General features: G+C 50.6%; 1 protein-coding gene across 1 annotated transcript in view; it reads right to left on the bottom strand.

Moving 5' to 3' along the window:
* The window catches only part of Efnb1 (ephrin-B1), a 14,466-nt gene extending 5,042 nt beyond the window's left edge, over window positions 1-9,424 (bottom strand). Inside the window, exon 1 of the mRNA XM_013031685.1 lies at window positions 8,600-9,424. Within this exon, the coding sequence (XP_012887139.1) occupies window positions 8,600-8,727 (128 nt within the window). The 5' untranslated portion in view covers window positions 8,728-9,424. The remainder of the gene's footprint in view (window positions 1-8,599) is intronic.
* Between the last annotated feature and the right edge of the window lie 10,750 nt (window positions 9,425-20,174).

Raw genomic sequence — 20,174 nt, 5'->3', positions numbered from 1 at the left:
GGGCTGGGAAGGTGGCTCAGTGGTAGAGTGCTTGCCTTGCATGCATGAGGCCCTGGGTTCGATTCCTCAGCACCACATAAGCAAAAAGAAGAAAGCCGGAAGTGGCGCTCTGGCTCAACTGGTAGAACGCTAGCCTTGAGCTGAAGAGCTGAGGGACAGTGCCCAGGCCCAGAGTTCAGGCCCCATGACCGGACCCAAAAAAAAAAAAAAAAAAGAAAAGAAAAGAAATAGTATATCCACGTGCCGGTGGCCCACGCCTATAATTCTAGCCACTTAGGAGGCTGAGATCTGAGCATCACAGTTCAAAGCCAGCCAGGGCAGGACAGTCCATGAGACTCTTATCTCCAGTTAGCCAACAGAAAACTGGAAGTGGCGCTGTGGCCCAAGTGATAAGAGTGCTAGCCTTGAGCTGAAGAGCTGAGGGACAACACCCAGGCCCAGAGTTCAAGACCTATAACCAACAAAAAAATATAGTCTATCATGAAGAAGTCAGATACTAATAGGAAGTACCTGAGAGTCCCATCTCATTTTTAGTAGGCTGGAAATAGGAAGAGGTGATACAGTCCTATAGACTATAAGTTTGTTAGCCCCAGAAAAGTAAATGGTGCACACTAGAGCAATAGGTATCCCCAAATAGCTGCAAGTTACATGTGCGGGTAGTGTTTCAAAAACAGCTAGGGCTGGAGGCAGTGAGAGGAAGACTGATGGGCCTTCTGAGCACAATGGTCAGAGATGGTTCCACGGGAAGGGCAGGAGGAGGGTAGGTTCTGGGAGAGGGATGAGAAATCAATAGATAACAATAGTAGACAACAGGGCTTGCGACATAAAACCTAAGGGATTGGAGAAGGTAGAGAGGAACAAAGATCAATTAGGTCCAGATTGAAAGCCCTTAAGGACTACCACCAAGCAATGTAAGTTTCATCCCACTGGTTACAAACCCACTGGCAGAAAGGACAATAGAGGGATAAAAACAAGCTTTAAAACAAGCTAGTCAGTGCCAGTGGTTCACACCTATAACCATAGCTACTCAGGAGGTTGTGATTTAGGATCAAGACTTCTAAAGAACCTGGCCAGAGGAAGGGGAAACAAAGGAGGAAGCAACAATGTTGATAAGAAATGTACTCATTACCTTGCTCATGTAATTGTAACCCCTCTGCACAGTATTTTCACAATTAAAAAAAAAAGAACCTGGCCAGAAGAGTCCTTGCAACTCATTTATAATTAGACAGCAAAAGCCTGAAGTGAAGGTGTGGCTCAAGTGGTAAGAGTACCAGCCTTGAGAGAAAAAGCTAAGGGACAGCATCCAGGTCCTGAGTTCAAGCCCCAGTATCAGCAAAAAGAAACAAACAAATACAATGGAGAAGAATATTGTCCAGTGTGGCAGTACATAAAGCTATATAAAACAGAATACCAGTATATAAAGCTACCATAATCATCTGGAAAGAGAGTGGTTCCATTTCCTAAGGGCCAGGATACAGAAGAGACAAGCACTGAGGGCCTACAGGAAACTCTGAGAAATGTCTTCACATTGTTAGACTTAATACCTCACTAGGTGAGGAGGGAGGTAAGGAGGGAAACTGACCAAGGGAATCATGTAGATAAAGAAAATCAGGGCTGGGAAGGTGGTTCAGTGGTAGAGCGCTTGCCTTGCATGCCTGAGGCCCTGGGTTTGATTCCTTAGCACCACATAAGCAAAAAGCAAAAAGCCAGAAGTAGCACTGTGGCTCAAGTGTTGGAGCTCTAATCTAGAGCGGAAGAGCTGAGGGACAGCACCCAGGCCCAGAGTTCAGGCCCCACAACTGGAACAAAAAAAGAAAAGAAAAAAAAGGAAAATCAGCCCTCCATCAATGTCATGTGATGCTCCCCTAAACTGAAAGCTGCCATCTTGAGGTACAGGACGGTCAATGAAGCTAGCCAGTACCAGAGTAAGATGGCTTCCCCTTTGCTCCCTAACTCTCCATCTCTACAAGGCCAGAAAGGAAGTACAGATGCAGTAGAGTCCCAAATAAACATTTAAAGGTGAATTCCCTACCACATTCACCATGCAAAGCTTCCAAGTTTCATCAAAGATTCTGTAATTTCCAGGGCATTTTTCAACTTTCCAGTGCTCACACTCATTCTGTCCAGATGGCAGAATTAAATTATTTCTAACATCTTAGAGCCCAAAGGAACTTTAAGAGACCCACCCAGTCCAGGCTCTTCACAATGTGAGAGGAATGATGTGATGAACATTGTCATTGGAGAGAGATGCACAAATCCAATCAGGAGCTTAGCCCACCCAGGATGGCAAGCTTTAGGATAGGTTTGCGCTCGGCTCGTGCTCTCTCTCTCTCCCTCCCTCTCTCCCTCCTTCTCCCCCTCTCTCTTCCCTCCTCTCTGTTTCCTTCCCTCCCTCTTTCTCCCCCCCTCCCTCCTTCCCTACCACCCCATCTCTCTCTGTCTTCTCTGTTGTGGTGTCTGAACTCAGGACCTGGGTGCTGTCCCTGAGCTTTTTTGCTCAAGACTAGCACTCTACCACTTTAAGCCACAATACCACTTGCAGTTTTCTGGTGGTTAATTGGAGATAAGAGTCTCACGAACTTTCCTGCACTAGCTGGCTTTGAACTGCGATCCTCAGATCTCAGCCCCCGGAGTAGTTTAGGATTACAGGCGTGAGCCACCAGCACCAGGCTGAATCCCTAGGATTCTAGGAGGACCTCAACACCTTGACTGATCTTTGTACAGTTGCACCTCAACAATACATTCAAATGTACCTACATATTGGGCATGGAAAGGGGAAAAGGCCAGTTTACTCTTGGCCCTAGATCTCTCAGTAGAGATTCATCTGCACTGCTCACATTCCAGAGCCCTAAATCAGAATAGGGCTTTTTGCTAACTCAGGGAATCTACCTTGAACCCAGAGACACAGAGAAAACAGATGTCTACATGGTGGGGGAGGGGGAGAAGAAAGGACTATTGCCCCCAACACCCCTCAGAGTCTCTCCAACCTCAGTGAACAGACTTCATAAATATTCATCAGCTCATTTGCATAGCAGCTGGCAGAAAAACCTCACCTTCCTCCCCTAAAGTGTGAAAGGAAAAGGGGCTTGATGAGATCTGCATCCCTGACCCCAATCCTCCACACTGGTACTTTCTTAGTATCCTCCCCCTAACTGGGAAAACATGGTCTGCAGGAAGCCCAAGAAAGTACCAGGGATTACAAGGAGTAGCATTGTAGACAGTGAGAATGAAGCCTGAAGCCAGGTACAATGCTAGTGATACCCTACAAGGAACCCAATAAGCTTCCCTTTTCCTCAACTGGTTAGGAATAGGAGTAGGAGAGAAGAGGCAATCTGTAATTTAAACTTTAAAAAGTCTAAGTTCATTTCAAAAACCCACATTTCAAAAACTACTAACCCCCCCCCTCCATCAAGCCAAGCTTTCTTGCCTGGGGCCACCCCCAGACAAAGCCCTTTTCTGGCAAATAAGGGGATTGACATGGCCCAGCAGGAAGCCTGAAGCAGGTCTCCATGGTAACCTGAGGTCTTCCCTCCTTAGCCTCTGATATCCCTGGGACCCCAGGGAGCCACCCCAGGGAGTAAAAGGACGTGGGGTGGCAACCTGAATTATTTCAGCTCCTGTCTTATGGAACTGCCCTTTCCTTTCCTCTCCAGCTCAAATCCATTTGTCTTTCAACCTTTCTACCTAGAAGTACCACCATGACTGCTCAAAAGAATCCTGGGACATGTAAAGTTGAGAGAATCTGGTGACAGTAGCCCCCAAGGTCCTGGACTGGTCAGAAACCAATGGCTCCCACTCTCTACCTCACACATCTTTTGTCTAGATGGGCCTTTCTTCCATCTACATGTGATTTCCAGGGGCAAAATTTGTGGCTGGAACAGTCATGGCCAGGACACTGTCCACATCCGACCGATCTTTACTTCTTTCCCTCTAACCCTTTCCTCAGGTTCTAGTGACTTGTGGTCAGAGAGTGACCAACAAAGAGCCTGATTCCCAAGTTGTCCAAGTCCATGTGTGACAGCAGACTCTAATCCATGGCCTTGATTTACTGGCCTCACCACTACTGGGCTTACACCCCTCAGGGTAGCAAGACTAGTGGAGGGCAGACCCCAAGCCAGAACTCAAGTCTGCTCTCATCCCAGCTAGGGTGGGGAGCCCCCAAATTAAAGGCTCCTCTTTCACTCCCCCAGCTCCACCCAGCCCCCAAGGCAGCAGGAGCAGGCCTGGCGTGTCCCAGCAGTGCCCGCCCAGGCGTGGGTGGGCAGGAACAGCAGCTGGGTCCTGGCACACACACAGCTCTGTGGAAGGCAGAGGAGAGTCCCAGAGGAAGTCACCCTCCCCACCTATGTGAACTATGCCCTCTCCTCTCTCTCTGTCTCACCTGGCCAAAGCTAGTATGCTAGAGGCTGAACACCCACCCTTACCAGCCCATTGTCTGCTTTGGTGGGTCCCTGAGAGGAAGAGATAATCAGTCCAGAGAGGAACTAAGGGAACTTCTCAGAGCTGGTACTAAGTTGGTCATCACCTAAGCAGGCTTCCCTAGGAAAGTTAAGTGAAGCTGGAGAACTTCTAGCCTTAAACAGGAAGAGTCTGAGTCACAGTGCTCACCCACTTGTGAAGTGAGAGGGAGAACCCAGGGGCAGCAGGGAGCCACAGCCTCTTCCCAAACCCCACCTTACATTCCTGTCTCCTCCGGATTCCAAAGCAGCAGAATGGGGTGGAAAGAAGAAACCGAGATCCTAACTCTGTTCCCTTTAAACAAGTCATTTCCCTCTTCTGGGCCAATGCCTCCTTATCTGGAAAATGGGGCCAATACCTACTTCCAGGGCTGTTGGGAGTATCCAATGAGATCATATATGAAGATACGTTGTAAGTAGCACAAAGCTGCCTGCCTATTACTTAGCACACCAGCCATGCAGTATCATTTAAGCTGAAAGTGCTTACCCTCCCAGGCTGCTAGCACCCAGCCCCAAAACCACTACCACAGAACCCACTTGGGAAGAAGAGCTTCTATGGCCCACAGGGATTTTCAAAATGTAGCTGTTGAGTATCCCCCACTTCAGTTCCCTTCACCACCATCCTCCAAACCTGGGTTCTCATGGCAACCACAAGCCTAGCTAGCAGACTCTCCTCCTAGCCGTAACCCATGCAAACAGTGATGCACAAGGCCTACCCATCCCTATTCACCTAGATTAGTGAGACAACAGAAAGCCTAAAAGGAAGAAAGGGAACCCTGGCTTTCTGCCTCACAATCCCTTCTTACCCTAGTCTGGCTGCCCTTTGTGAGGGCAGGGAAGCAAGGGAACAGGGTATGGTAGGGACCTCTCAGCTCCCAGCACCCTCAGGCCCCCCACCTGTAGCCAATCAGCCAGAATAGAAGAGGTCAGGTCCCTAACCACCCCGGAAAGGGGCCCCCTAAGTTGGCCTCCCCTAAGACTATGAGCTAGAACAGCTGGGAGGGGGCTGGGACCAAACCCTTCCACTTGAAACAGGCAAGCATGGGTTGGGGTCTGCAGCTGCCCCCTCCCATGCTAAGTCAAGGGTCCTGGATGTCAAGCAGAATCTCCACGGCTGCCCCAGAAAGGAAGGTTTGTAATGTGATCTCAGGCAGGGTGGGGGAACCTGAGTGGGGAGCAGGAAGGGGTCAGAATGGGACTGAAACTGAACTATAGCAGCTGGACTTGGCTGAGGACTCAAGTGTGAGGCCTGCCGGCTGCCCAAACCACCCCCCCCACCCCAAGAAGGGAGTTGGGGGGAGGCCACCCTGGGACCATTTAAATTACAGTCCCCCAACTAGGCCAGCAGGAGCACACACTGGTTTCTACCAAACTCCACTTGGGAACAAGCCCATCTCCCTACTCTGTACTCTTGGGGTGAATCTGACAAGAGGGGCCCAGGAGGCGGAATCTGCCACCCAGAAAATACCACCCTAGAAGGCCTCAGCACCAATTTGGGAGAAAGGACTGGAGCTTTCTTGCACCTTGGAACCTAGAAGCAGATCCCTAGCCCCACCACTTCTTTATTTTGATTTTTTTCCCAAGGAGGAAGCAATTAAGCAGAGTTTATAGGCACTAAGAGATTTTGGGGGGGGGGGTGCCAGCTCTTGACAGGGCTGAAGAGAGAGACCAAAAGCCAGGAAAGGAAGAGGGGAGGGAAGAGAGAAAATGAGCCTGCGAGGGAGAGGGAGAGCACGGGCATGTGCAAGAAACAAAAGGACTTGAGAAAAAGAGGCAGAGAGTGACTAAGAGTGAGAGGGAGTGTGAAAGAGGGAGAGCTGCGAGCTGAGCTGGAGAGGGGAGGTGAGCGGGAGCTTAGAGGGTGTGAGAAGGCAATCCACACACCCGGGTTTGGGCCTGAGAGGGAGAACTCACTCGAGCAGGAGGTTTAGGGGAAAAGAGACAGAGGCTGTTGATTGGAAAAGCTGTGGCAGCAGCTTGAGGGTTGGGCGCGGTGGCAGCCCGTAGAGCCCAGGGGGAAAGGAGGGCAGTGCTTCTCTCCTGTCCTGCCCCACACCCCACACCAACACATGCAGCAGACATAGGCTGCATTCCAGACCCCTGAGCATAGATGAACTCTGGAGGGGTGGGGAGCGCACCAGGATCAGTCTTGAACATTTCCAGGATCTGCTGTGTTACAGCATGGAATTCAGGCAGGTTCTGCTGTGTTGCCCCCATCTCCACCCCAGGATTCCTGTCCCAAGCTTAAGGTAGAAAGGGTAGAGGACAGGCAGAGGGAATACACCTTCCACCTCCCCCCTCACAAAATTTATAAATGGGTCCAAATCACTCTAAACACAAAAAGAGAGAAAGCTCAGAAAGATCTCGTTCCTCCCAGCACCCTCGACTCTGCAGGAAGGCTCTTTTCCAGCTGTGGAACTGCTTGCTATCTCTGATTAGAGACCAGAGAGAGCAATTAGGTCACTCCCATGAGTCCCTAGGATGGGCTACCCGAGGCAGATTGCAACTCTCCAGGCTCCACAGCATTTCCAACCTCCACCCTTACAGGGGAGAAGCTAGCACTGCTAAACGTTTGTCCCTGGGCTTCACAGCCTCAGGTCCCCCAACTATTTTGGGCCCCCACAGTTAAAAGTACTATACCCAATTCGATACCATAGAGGTAAAATTCTTGCCAGTCCTTTTCCTTTTAGCCAGGCAAAGACCTCCACCCTGATCCTGCTTTAGCCATCTCCCCCACCCTAGCTTAACTCAAGGGGGAGAGGACCAAAGAAGCTGCCTTCTCCCACTTCAGGGCTGAGACATGGACCCCTTTCCCAAGCGTCCAAGGCCAGCAGGAGCTGGTGTAGTTAGTGGGAGCCCAGCAAGTGTGGTCAAGGAGAAAAGTGCAGATACAGAAATCAGAGCATAGATGGGACAGGTCAAGCCCTCCCCCAACCCTGGTTTCCCGCTAAACTGGGGTTGTTCACACATTGCCGGGTCCTCCAGAAAACAGGGAAGAAGAGCAATTTTGACCCCGAGTTCCAACTCAAGTCTCCGATGCCAAAAGAGGAAAAAGGTCCAGAGGTCACTACAACAGCCAGGCTGCTCCTCACAAACAGCCCAGAAACCACTGAGCCACCGCCCTGAAAGGTGTGTGTTGTTCCGAGGGGGGGGGGGTATTATGAGGGGGTTAAGAGAAGAAAGAGAGAAAGAAAGGATTTCCTTTATATCGCCATTCCCCCCCCCTCCAATCCCTTTGCAGAAAGCTACGAACGGCTTCTCAATCTGAGGTACTTAAGAGTGGGGGGGGGGGGAGGCAAAGGGACCTGCCTGGGCAGGAATCGCTCACTTCCCACCCACCTCCCTCGCTGGCTCCACTGCCACTCTCCGCCCGACTGGCCCTCGAAGCAGTTCCACTGCCGGCTCCATTGGACCCCCGACGGGCACTGGATCGAACCCTCACACACACAACAACCCTCTCCCACTCCGCCCCTCTCCACCAGCCGCCTTTGTGAGCCTGGGAGCGGCGCCCGCCTTTCTATCGCCCCGGCAGAGAGAAAAGGGGTGGGGGGGCGGCAAAAGGAAAAGCCAGGGAGGCAAACAGACAGGGAATAAAGAAATGAAAATGCAAGGAGTCGGAGAAGGGACCCGGGCGCAGCCACCCGGCCCAAGCCAGGCTTGGGGGGGTCCCATGCCGCGTTTTCTCCACACCTAAGCAAATGAAGAACTTGTGCGGTGGCTTTTCCCCCTCCCCCGCCCGGGTCAAGCTTGCTCCCGGAGCTGCTCTCGCCGAACCCCACCACGTTCCCACGGGCCTTGAAGGGGGCTGCGTTCTCTCCCCCACCCAGTTCTCGGGTGCGCTCTAGAGTCCTCATCTGCCTGAAGCGACCATCCCGACTCTCAAGTCCCAATGTGCGGAAGGAAGGGCCGGGAAGCTGAGGGGTCACAACCAACCGAGCTCAATGGCCCCCACCCCACCCCGACGCACCCTTCCTTGCCTGCCCGCAAGAGAACACTAGGAAAAGAAAAAGCCAGAAACAAAATGGGGCACCACTCCTCTAAATACCTCCCGCACTCACTTGGAGGGTGCGTGGCCTCACCTCCAAAAGCGGGGGAGGGGGGCACCTCCCATTCCCTGGGACCAGACCAGATAAGTTACTCACTTGGGGTTGAGGGAGCTCCAGGACACGGGCTCCAGGTTCTTCGCCAGCGGTGTGGCCAACCGGCACAGCGTCAACACGACCATTGCCACAAGCCACTTGCTGAGCCAACGTTGCCCAGGCCGGGCCATCTTCCCGGGGGCAGGATGCACTGAGGGATCCCCTGGCGCCTCCTCAGCAAAGCTTGCGTTGCCTGCCTGTGCCGCGCTGCGCTCGCTCCGAGCCACTCAGGCGCCCATCCTCCGTAGCCGCCGGCTTCGGTGTCGCTCTCCTCCGCCCGGCCGGCCAGGAGGACTCACTGGGCAGGCGCCCCCAACCCTGGCATGAGCTGCGGCCTCCGAGGGCTCGGCGCCCCCGGGTGATCCCGCCTGATTCGGCTCGGCTCCCCGAGACTATTTGGGACTCCGCGCCCTCTTCCCAATGGGATCTCCCCACCGAGGATTCGTTGACGGTCCAGACTCCTCGATAGTCCCGGGATTGACACCCCTGGGAAGAAGCGGGGATCTCCCGTAAACGCGGGCTCGGTCCCCAGGCTCCCGATTGGGTTGCCCTGGCACGGGCTCCGTTCCTCCGTGCCACACTGGGACTCCGGGCTTGTGCTCCCCTAGACAGCTTCTACTTCAGCGCGGGTCCCCGCTTGGTGTACTTAAAAGACCAAGGAGACACTGCCGAACCAGCCAGTCTCATCAGTTTACGCCTCTGAAAGCTGGGCCCGGTAGCCCGGCAGCCCCGTCACCGAGTGTTAGTCTCCCGGCGGTTGAGCCCGAAGGTCTGCGGCCACAGCTAGTCGCACACACCTCCCACTGCTGTCCAGCGCGCATAGACTCCCTCCGCCGCCGCCGAGCTTTCTACTCTCCTGTTCAGGCGAGCGCAAAGTCAACCCTGCTCCGCATAGCCAATAGCAAGCTCCGGAATGGGGTCCTTGCCCCATACCACGCCTCCAGAGCAGGAAGGGGGCGGGGCTTCGGAGAGCTCTTAAGGACGCCGCGCTCCTGATGGCACCAATCTGAGTGTGCGGTTCTTGCGGTTTTGATTGCGTCCTGCTTCGTCCAGTTCCCAGAGCGCTCTGCCCGTGGGAAGTTAGCGCTTCTCAAGAGCAAGCCGGCCTACTTCTTCTTCCCTCGACTCTGGTCAACAGCCAGGCCGACTGACCTAGGCCAGACAAGCCCTGTTCCGTGTACCCTCGAGAAATTAGAGTACTTCCGCACCAACACACGCCCTGGAAATCCTTATCCGTACCCACTCCGTGGCAAAGATGGCCTGTGTGCTCCCCGACCAATACCACACAGGGCTCTAGTGGCCTTTCTAGTTATGGCCTACAAAGACACTGTCTTGTACTAAGCCTAACAAAACGGGTGATGGATGGATATTTGGTAGGCTCAAGTATACTAGTGACAAATCCTGTCTGCTTTCCATCCAGTATCTTGTAGAAGCGTTGTGGGCTTTCCTTCCATCCTTGAGATTCATCGTTAGCGTGCACTGAACCGAACAAAAGTGGGGGAAAGTGAGTTTTTCTTTACTTGATACCAAGCGCTCAGAATCTTTAAGAGGTACCCGGGAAGAGCACAGATTTCGAATCCTATCTGATATGAAAGAACGGGCAAGACGCTAGCAAGAGTGCCTCTATAAAGAAAGATAGCTTGAGGGCTAAGAGGGAAAGGCTCAGGGCAGGAGCCTTTTACAAAAGCAAAAGCATACATCCTGGCTCTGAAATGCCCAGACTCCAGTCTTCTTGGCCTCACCATCTGGGCCTTTGTCTCCCAGCCCTGGCCCATTCTCTCCGCCCCTTCTTGCTTCTTTGCTTATAACTTGGCTCCATCCCATACATAGCTCAGACCCTCCCGGTCTGACCTACTCTCTTCCTTACACCCCAGCAGAGACACTCACGAGCTCATGTCTCCCCCTTCTGGCCCACTATAGATCTGCAGGCACGTGGGACAACCCTGAAGCTCACAACCAGATTGACGTATGCAAGCCTAGCATACCTACGAGCAGCATAAACAAGCCTGGCAGACCCAAGCCAAAGTTTGAATATAAGACCTGAGACAAGGTGGCATTGTCAACATTCGTCATCTGGTGTCAGGAGGATGGGAAAAATTAGAGAAAGATCTGGTGTCAGGAGGATGGGTTGAGGGTTAGCTTTGGGACTGCCAGGGATAGAAGTCTCCCAATTGCATGGTTTTGTCATTGTGATTAGGGATTATTTTGGAGATGGGGTGGGAGGAGTTGGTGCTGGGCACGTAACCCAAGGCCTCAGGCTTGTTGGACAAGGGCTTAACCGTTGAACTAAATCCTCAGTTCACCTTGATACTTCTTTGTGGAGATAACAAGGTGAGCAACACTCCCTCAGGCGTGGCCACATTTAGTTGGAGGAATAAGGCTGGAAAACATTTTGGTACAAGAGAAAATAGACACACATATGCTTCTCATCAGCTTCCCATTACCTGTGTACCTGAATTCATAACTTTGTATCAGTGCTATAGCTTCAATGCTTTGCCACCTTTATGGAGTTTTATATCCATTCTATCTCCCTTGATGGGAGACTTAGCTACTGGGTTTCTCATGGCACCATCTGGTGATGCCTGTGGCAATAGAGGAGGACCTCTATTTGAGGAGAAATAAAATGGAAGAAGCTGAGCTCCTTCCATTAGAGATAGCCTTGAGGGTGAGATGACTGTTGGCAGACAGGGAGGAGCAAGAGCTGTCTAGAATTTCCTGCTCCCAGCTGGGGAGTAAGCAAGAAGAGATATGAACAAGGTACAAGGACACAACACACAGTCCAGCTGGGAGATTAGGATTCTTGGCACGCACACCAGGATATCACAATTTGAATAGAGAAAGCAGCATGCTGCTTACTGAGTACCTACTGTGTGTCAAAAGCCTTAGATGCTTTTCCTTTATAACCCTGTGAGATGACTTCCATGTTTCCCATTTTACTTAGGGAGAAGCTAAGATCTCGAAAAGGTGGGCAAGAAATGAGCCATATAAGTTCACTGAAGTGATCAGTGAGGGAAGTAGGATTTAACTCCTGCCATCTTGGTCCCCATACATTGTGCTCATTTCCTCTGTGCCATACTCATGGCACATTTCTAGCCCCTTTCTGTTTCTTGTGTGTTTGTTTCATTCATTCCAGATTAAAAGCTGGTTCATGCCTGGCAAGCAACAGTCTTACACAATGACCATGACTGTACTCATACTCTTCCTGAAGGTTATTAGGACTGAGAAAGGATATAGATAGATACATAGATAGATAGATACACACACACACACACACACACACACACACACACACAATCACCTGCCCATAGGCCAAAGTTTTGAAGTAGGACCATCACTGACAATCTGAGATCTGGCCTTAGATTCTCTCTCTCTCTCTCTCTCCCCACAGTTTTCATGCCTTGTGATCCTGGGGAGGGCAGCCCCAAACCAAGCATGAGATAAGGGTGATGTGGCTTCGCTGCCAAACTCAGGAAACCTGGGCAGACAGAAGTCATTCCTGATTGTGCCAGCAGCTAATCCTGAGTGGGAAGGGTGGCAGAGAAAAGGAGAGGACTATACGTCCAGGCCTGCTCCTCATGCTGGCCACCCCTGCTCATGGCTTAGCCTGTTTGCCTCAACCTGTCTATGCTACAGGGGCCTCAGGAGCTAAACCTTACCTCCTCCCTGCCACAGCCAAGACGTGTGACTCCAAGTTCCCACTATAACCTCACCCTGGAAGTGCCTCAGACTTTGTGATTCAGGCCCCCGAGGTAGGGGAAAATGACTTTCCACGGGAGCCTGAGAGAGAAGGTCAGAAGCCATGGGGGATGGTGCCTTCTCTTACCTAAGCCTTGCCTATTTCACTGTCACCCCTCCCAAGACTCCCAGGTCATTGTGTCAACACACATATCATACCCCCCAACACCCACACAAGATTCAAGTCCCCCATTGTTGCTGAACACTAGCCTTGTGTTGGCCTCTGAGTTGGGCTAGTGCTGGTGCCCCACCAAGCCTCACGCATGAGAGTGCTAAGAATTGAAGTGCCTGGGGAGGAAGGACACTCATGGACTCAGGGATGGAAAACAAGTGGGCCCTGCAGGAAATCTCAGGTGTTGTACTGTCTCCTGAAAAGCTAGAGAGAAGTTATTTCAAAGCTCAGCTGCCTACATGAAAGGCAGGGGGGACCAAACTTCAGAGCCAGGGAGTCACTGTTCCTTGGGCATGGCACCTCCTCTGATTGTGCTTTGGTTCCTCTCTATATCTTGAGAGCATCCTCTGCCTCACAGGGCCATGCCAAGGGCTAAATGAGATAATGTACATGAAAAGCTTAGCATGGGGCCTGGCCCCACCATGGTGCTTACTAAATGGAAACTCTTATTCTTTCCCAGAGCCTCCCACAGAGACACTCTCATCCCCAGACACACACGTTTGCACCCGTTCACACACGCTCTATGTGCCACACATGCATATTTTCCAGCTCCCTCATATTCTTGCACTCGAGGACCAGTTCCCAGCAGGCTCTCATTCATTGTCTCCCCTGCCTCTGCCCTCCGCACCAGGTAATAAACCTGAGCTCTACCCTCGTGCAACTTAGAGTCTTCACCTTGGCCTTGACCTCTCCCTGTCTGCCTTGTACTTGGAGACACAAAGGAGTAAAGCAACTCACCCAAGGCCACACAGTCAGGGACAAATCAGGATTTCAACCTAGCCCATCTGGCTAAACCACCAGCATTTTCATACTGGTATCCCAGAGCTCTGGAAATGAGTGTGTGTTAAAGTGTAAGCCTTGGTGAGCCACCGGACTGAGCCCGATTGAACACCTGGAAAAGCAGGCTGCTGGCTCAAGGAGTTAAGAATCTTAATCAGAGGCCCACGGCAATGCCAACAGGGACAACCTTCTGTGAATGCCTCCATCACCTCTGCACCGTCCCCCCACCCCCGTCCCCATCTCCTGTCTGTCCTCTAGAAAGCTTTCTGCCAGTCTGTCTGCACCCTCCCTGAGCTAGACACATCCATTATGGCTGGTGCTTTACATAATCTTTGTATCAGGGCTGGTGGTGTGGCTCAAGTAGTATAGCATGTGCCTGGCTAATGAAAGCCCCCCAAGTTCAAATCCAACTACTGCCCTCCAAAAAAGATGATTATTGTCCCAATGTTTCTGGTGTTGTTTTTGGTAGACTTGGTATAGAGATGGGCAGGATGAGGCTCCAGACTTGATCTGGTTGTATCCCCTACTGCCTCCATCTCTGCTGTACATACAAAGTCCAATATTGCTTAGCTAGCTGATTCTCCGGCCTCCATACTTCCCTTTTCTCCCACTTGCTTTCTAGCTGAGTCCAATGGGGCTGCTGGCGCCACCAGGCTTCCTTCCCCCACCAGAAATCTCTCACTTTTTCCCAGGTCATTCAACATCCTAGGTCATTCTCAGAATAAGTTTAAGGTGAGACCCAAGTCTTCTTTCCTGCTCCTACTCCGCCTTCCTGGCGTCATAATGCCCTAGAGCTAAGGCAAATGAAACCCCAAGGAATGGATGGGCTGAGGAAAGAATGGGTGGTCCCAAAGGCCAAAAGTTCAAACTTCATTTTTAGCCTAGTCCATCCTCATCTTCACCCCATTCCCACCCTACCCGCAGGCCTGGTTTATGGATATTTAAATTAAAGATAGTCTTCATCTGCCTAATGCCGGCCTGCCCTTGGGTCAAGCTGATGCATAGATGACAATGGGGGTGAAAGAGGTCTGCTCCCTTTTCCACCTTCTATCTTTATCCCCTCTGCGTATCCCTTTGCCCCGTCCTGGACTCCTAGACTTCTGTTTCAAGCCTTCGGGCCCTGTTCAGGCAAATGGCCTTCTCTTGCCTTTGAAAATGTCCTGGACAGGACATAAGAGAGCTTGGGCATGGCTTCGAGTGCCTGAAAGGTAGACAGGGCTCTGAACTGAAACTGGGACCTAGACTCCTCATCTTTAGGCATTCCTGGCCTCTTATGTTTCACTGAGCCGGGCTTAGCTTTATCTACATTCCCTCTGACTTGTCTGCTCTCTGGTCTAGCCGACCACATCCTGGGCAGGAAGTGGGGAGGGGGAGCCTGCAACCCACCTGTTACTCCCTCTCTCTAGTTACCTGGGGAATGCACCAGGAGGGGGCCAGGCCATTCATCACTGTCAGGCACTGAGGGATTTGGGGGAGGGGAGTAGCAGCTGTGCCCACCTGTCACTGACCCCAGCCTAGCTCCTTATCTCAGGGGTTAGTAGGCCAGCCAGAGCGTAATAAAGGCTGGAGACCTACTTATGGTTCCTTAGTAAACACACTGGACATGTCAGTCAGGCCCTACCCACACAGGGTTCCCAAGGAAGAATAGCCCAGGCAGGAGAGGCTGGGGAGCAGAAGGAAAGAATGGGGAGCTGTTTCATTATCTCTCAGGCCCTCCTGACAACCCCCATACAGACAGGACATGAGCCTTTAGGAGCATCCTGAGGACAGATAAGGGACTGGACCTAGCTGGCCAGATAACTACTGGCAGATATATGCCACCCATGTCTGCCATCTTCTAGCTGTCCTTGAGCCAAGTCAATCAAGGTCACTGACATTGAAACCTCCCTTTCATGCTTGCAACTGAACCTAACTTGGCTTTGAACTCCCCAGCCCCACCAGGAAGGCCCTAGTACCTGAGCTCAGTGTACCTCTCCACAAAAGCCAGTTTCTTCCTAGGCTTTCAGTCTCCCCAACCAGTTCTCCTAGGCCTCCCAACCCACCAGTGCCCAAGGGGTGGATGAGGTGAGGCTGAGGCTCTGGCAAAGCTCAAGTGACAAGCGACCCAGCATTTTCCTAGTACATAGAACTCTCCCTGGCCTGATTTTTTTTGTTGACTTTCACAGCCCCTCCTGGACGTAGAGCACATCCTACGGCTACCTGTGCCTCATAGAAAGGCTGGGACAGGTGTCCTGGCCATAGATGTAGGTAGAGAGGAAGTTTGGAAGTCTCTGAGGGAAGAAAGCACCTGAGGAAAAAAGCACTCCAAAGAGACCGAGGGGTCTCAGAGGTAGAGAAAGATGAACTTTGGACTTGTCCTTAAAATCAAAGAGTAGTTGGACATTGGTGGTTCATGCCTGTAATCTTAGCTATTCAGAAGGTGGAGATTGGAAGATCATGGTTGAAAGTCAGGCCAGGCAGGAAATTCAGTGAGACTCTTATCTCCAATTAACCACGTGAAAACCAGAAGTGGAGCTTGTGGCTCAAACTGGTAGAGGGCTAACCTTGAACAAAAAATCCCAAGGAAAGTTCTCAAACTGGTAGAGGGCTAACCTTGAACAAAAAAGCCCAAGGAAAGTTCAAGCCCAGCAACAGGAACAGCAAAAAAAAAGAGGAATCCCCAAGGAAATCTCCCCCGGTTCCCCCCCCCCCCCCCCCCCCCCCCCCCCCCCCCCGCCAGCCGCTCTATTCCTCAATCTCTGTCGCCCTCTAGTGGCCAGCTCAATACTTCCAGCGCTAAGCCTAGTCTCCAATAGGAGACTAGAATGCAGACGGCTTTCCATTGCTGACTTGGGCTGAACAAAGCTAGGAACAATTTGCTTTCTCTTCGTTCTCCCTCCCAAACTAAAAAGTCTACTGCCAAACGCCAGTGGCTCATGAGTGCAATCCTAGCTGCTCAGGAAGCTGAGATCGGAAGATCACGGTTAGAAGCCAGCTCAGGCAGGAAGCTCTTAGCTCCAATTAACCACCAAAAAGCTGGAAGTGGAGGTGTGACTCAAGTGGTAGTATGCTAGCCTTGAGTACAAAAGCTTAGTGACAGCACCCAGGCCATGAGTTCAAGCCCCAGGACACACTCTCTCTCTCTCCCCCCCCCCCCTCTCTCTCTCATACACATACACACACACACACACACACACACACACACACACACAAGTCAGTCTGTGCAGGTCATCTTTAAGCACGGACTTCTTAATAGCCTTCCTTTGAGCTCCAGACCTTGAGAGTGTTGCCTGGGGTCACCATTTACATTGTGATTATTTGTGTAGTTACTAGTCAGAGATGGAAAATAGAAACTGTTCCTTCTTTTTCTTCAACAAGCCCGAGTGCAGGGATGGGTATCCAGATTATATTCCACAAATGCTAAGGATGGTGGTGGCAGTGACAGCTACCATTTATTGAGCACCTACTACATTCCAAGTGCTTTATATCTATGCTGTCCCAGAAAAGTCACTTTATATACAGAGCCAGAGCTCTCAGGAGTAATTTGAATGACATCACCTGTCTAGTAAAAAAGCAGAGCCCAGAGGTTTGATGCGAGCTTCAAGCCACAAGCAGTAGTACCTCCTATGTGACAAAAAGAACTAGAAAGGATATGAGATGACTATGGCTCATTTTCTGACAAGCATGACATAGTGTGGGCCTTAGTCATGACCTGTATTTTATTTGGAGCATAGATGTTCTTCTCTGCATCCTGCATCTTTCTTCTCCCTCCTAACCACAGGGCATGATCTTCTCCAGTTTGGTCATTTAACAGAATGACAAACTGCCCAGTTCAGATGGGAAGTCTCCCAGATCTCACACAAGGAAGCTAGGACCAGGTAAATTGTATCTATAGAGTGGTCACCTAGTTGGGAACTAGTGGCTCACATCTATAATCCTATCTACACAAGAGTCTGAGTTCAGAGGATTGGGGTTCAAAGCCAGCCTGAGCAGGAAAGTCCATGAGACTCATCTCCAATTAACCAGTGGAAAACTGGAAATGGAGCTGTAGATCAAGTGGTAGAGCACTATCCTTGAGCAAAAGAGCTCAGGGACAGTGCCCAGACCCTATGTTCAAGCCTCAAGACTGGCACTAACACACACAAAGAAACCATTGCTGGCTATCCCTAGAAGTATGGGCTGTTCTACTGTCTGATGCTTGAAATGATGAGAGATGTCTCTGAGTGATCCCTGCTCCACTTTTTTTTTTCTGGTTCTGTGGCTTGAACTCTGGGCCTGGGCACTGTTCCTGAGTTTCTTTGGCTCAATGCTAGCACTCTACCACTTGAGCCACAGCACCACTTCTGGCTTTGAGTAGTTTTTTGGAGATAAAAGTCTCATAGACTTTCCGACTCTGGCTGGCTTTGAATTGCGATTCTTAGATCTCAGCCTCCTGAGTAGCTAGGATTACAGGTGAGCCACTAGTGCCTGGTTTTTGTTAAAAAAAGTTTTATTGTAAAGGTAATGTGCAGAGAGGTTACAGTTACATATATCAGGTATTGAGCACATTTCTCTTTGCTTTTTTTTTTTTTTGTCAGTCATGGGGCTTGAACTCTGGGCTTAGGCGCTGTCCCTGAGCTCTTCAGCTCAAGGCAAGTGCTCTACTGCTTGAGCCACAGCGCCACTTCCAGTTATCTGGTGGTTTATTGGAGATAAGAGTCTCAAAAACTTTTCTGCCCGAGCTGGCTTTGAACTGTGATCCTCAGATCTCAGCCTCCTGAATAGCTAGGATTACAGGCGTGAGCCACCAATGCCCTGCTACATTTCTTTTTGAACAGTATCACCCCTCCCTCATTTCACCCACTTTTTTCCCTTCCTGACTCCCTTCTTCCCCCAAGTTGTAAAGTTCATTTCCAACATAGTATCTAGTGAGTATCACTGTTCCATTGGCTCACCCTTGGTCCCATTGTTTCTGTGATTCCCCTTCCCTTCCCCAACTCAGATAAATTTATATACAAGACAAAGGGTACCAAAATTAAAATAAAAAAAACAGAGACATCAGGGGGTAAATCAAAAAGAAAAAAAGGAAATAACTGCAAACAGTAAAATAATTTTAAATAACCCTCTTGTTTCCATTTCTTGGAGTTTATTTCAATAAGGATCATTTAATATGGTCATATGCACATAGCTATTGAGCCCTTGTGATCCTTTCCTAAGAATATCCTTGACATATTCTAGTTATTACAAATGAGGGAAAGCCTGCAACCTAGGTTTCTTTGGGTCTGGTTCGCTTCACTTAATGTAAGTTTTTTCTGAGTCTTTTCCATTTCGTTACAGATAGGGCAATGTCCTTCTTTCTGATGGAAGCATAGAATGTCCCATTTATTCGATGCACATGGTCAGGAAGTACCTTTGAGTAGAAAAGACTTCCCCAGCCAAGTCTTGCTATTTTCTTTCTTTGGTCTTAACCTAGTACCTGATGTTTTTATTCATTGGCTAGTGCTGTACCAACTGAGCCATGCCCATAACCCCTCTCCTCCAGTCTTGCTCTTGTCCGAGTTTGCCTGAGAGATTTCACTTCTCTCAAGCCTCGTGACTGACCCTGGAGGAAACGGAGGCAGGTCACTCTTGTCCAAGAAAGCCCACCCATGAGAGACTCGGCAGGCAGTTTTCAGCAGTCCTTAGTGGGAAGAAAGTCTGCTGGGACTCAAGAGGAAAAGAACCCACTGTGGCGGATCCCCAAAGTGGGTATACCCCTCCCCCTCCTAACCTGCCCCCCTCCTCTGACACATTGGAAAGCAGGTTCCATTTCCCAGCCAGCTTGCAGATTTCACCTGGACTTGCCATGGGCACTTTATAAAGGCATTTTATGGTCAGAGTGGATGATTGGCAACACCTGCTTTTAAAACCAGCCAGGCTGAAACGACCACTGGTGGAACTAAGACCCAGGGCTCTGGGAGTATGACCAGCCATTTTGCTCTCCTTTAGTGCAGAACAAAGCTGTTTCTAGTGGAGGAAGCTTGGCTTGTCCCCCCCCCTCCAGGCCCTTCCCTGGAGGCCCACTGCTAGGCTAGCACCATGGTGGTCTCCCCCTCCAGAAGAAACCATTAAGTTTGGGGTGTGTGCACTGCCACTAGTGACTGACAAGCTGTTCCCAGCCTGGCTGATTAGGAAAGCCCAGAGGTATGTACTCCATTCAGAATATCTGCGCCCCAAGGAGCTCCCTAAAGCAGATGGGCTCCCACGCTGGCACTCAGCACATAGCAGAACTTCCAGAAAGCACGCATCTGCAGCCAGCCCCGAAGACATATACACCTCAACTGTTTCCTTGATGAAGTCAAGCACTACTAAAGTCAGGAGTATCCAGGTGGGCATTGTGGGGGCACATGTTACTCCATCTAGGTCAGTAGAGACTCCTGAATGGGGCAGGGCTGTTCAGGAGACTCAGAGTTGGCTGTAAAAAAGAGTTATGTGACTGTGTGCCAGTGGTTCATGCCTGTAATCCTAGCAACTCAGGAGGCTGACATCTGAGGATCACACTTCAAAGCCAACCCCGGGCAGGAATGTCATGAGATGCTTGTATCCAATTAACCACCAGAAAGCAGAAAGGTGTGCTGTAGCTCAAAGTGGTAGAGTGGTAGCCCTGAGCATAAAACTCAGGGACAACACACACACCCTGAATTCAAGCCTCACAACCAAAAAAAAACAAAGAGTTATGTAAAGCATTTATGTTTTAAGTGCTATGGAATTGTTAGTCCTTATTAGGTGTCTTTTGAGTCTTTTCAAATATTTATTCACCATTCATATCTCATTTCCACCTTAGATGAATAATCTTTTTTTTTTTTGTCGGTCGTGGGGCTTGAACTCTGGGCCTGGGCGCTGTCCCTCAGCTCTTCAGCTCAAGGCGAGCGCTCTACCACTTGAGCTACAGCG

Source organism: Dipodomys ordii, unplaced genomic scaffold, assembly GCF_000151885.1.
Source record: "Dipodomys ordii isolate 6190 unplaced genomic scaffold, Dord_2.0 Scaffold142, whole genome shotgun sequence".
Classification (NCBI taxonomy): domain Eukaryota; kingdom Metazoa; phylum Chordata; class Mammalia; order Rodentia; family Heteromyidae; genus Dipodomys; species Dipodomys ordii.
This window is presented reverse-complemented; position numbering and strand designations above follow the sequence as displayed.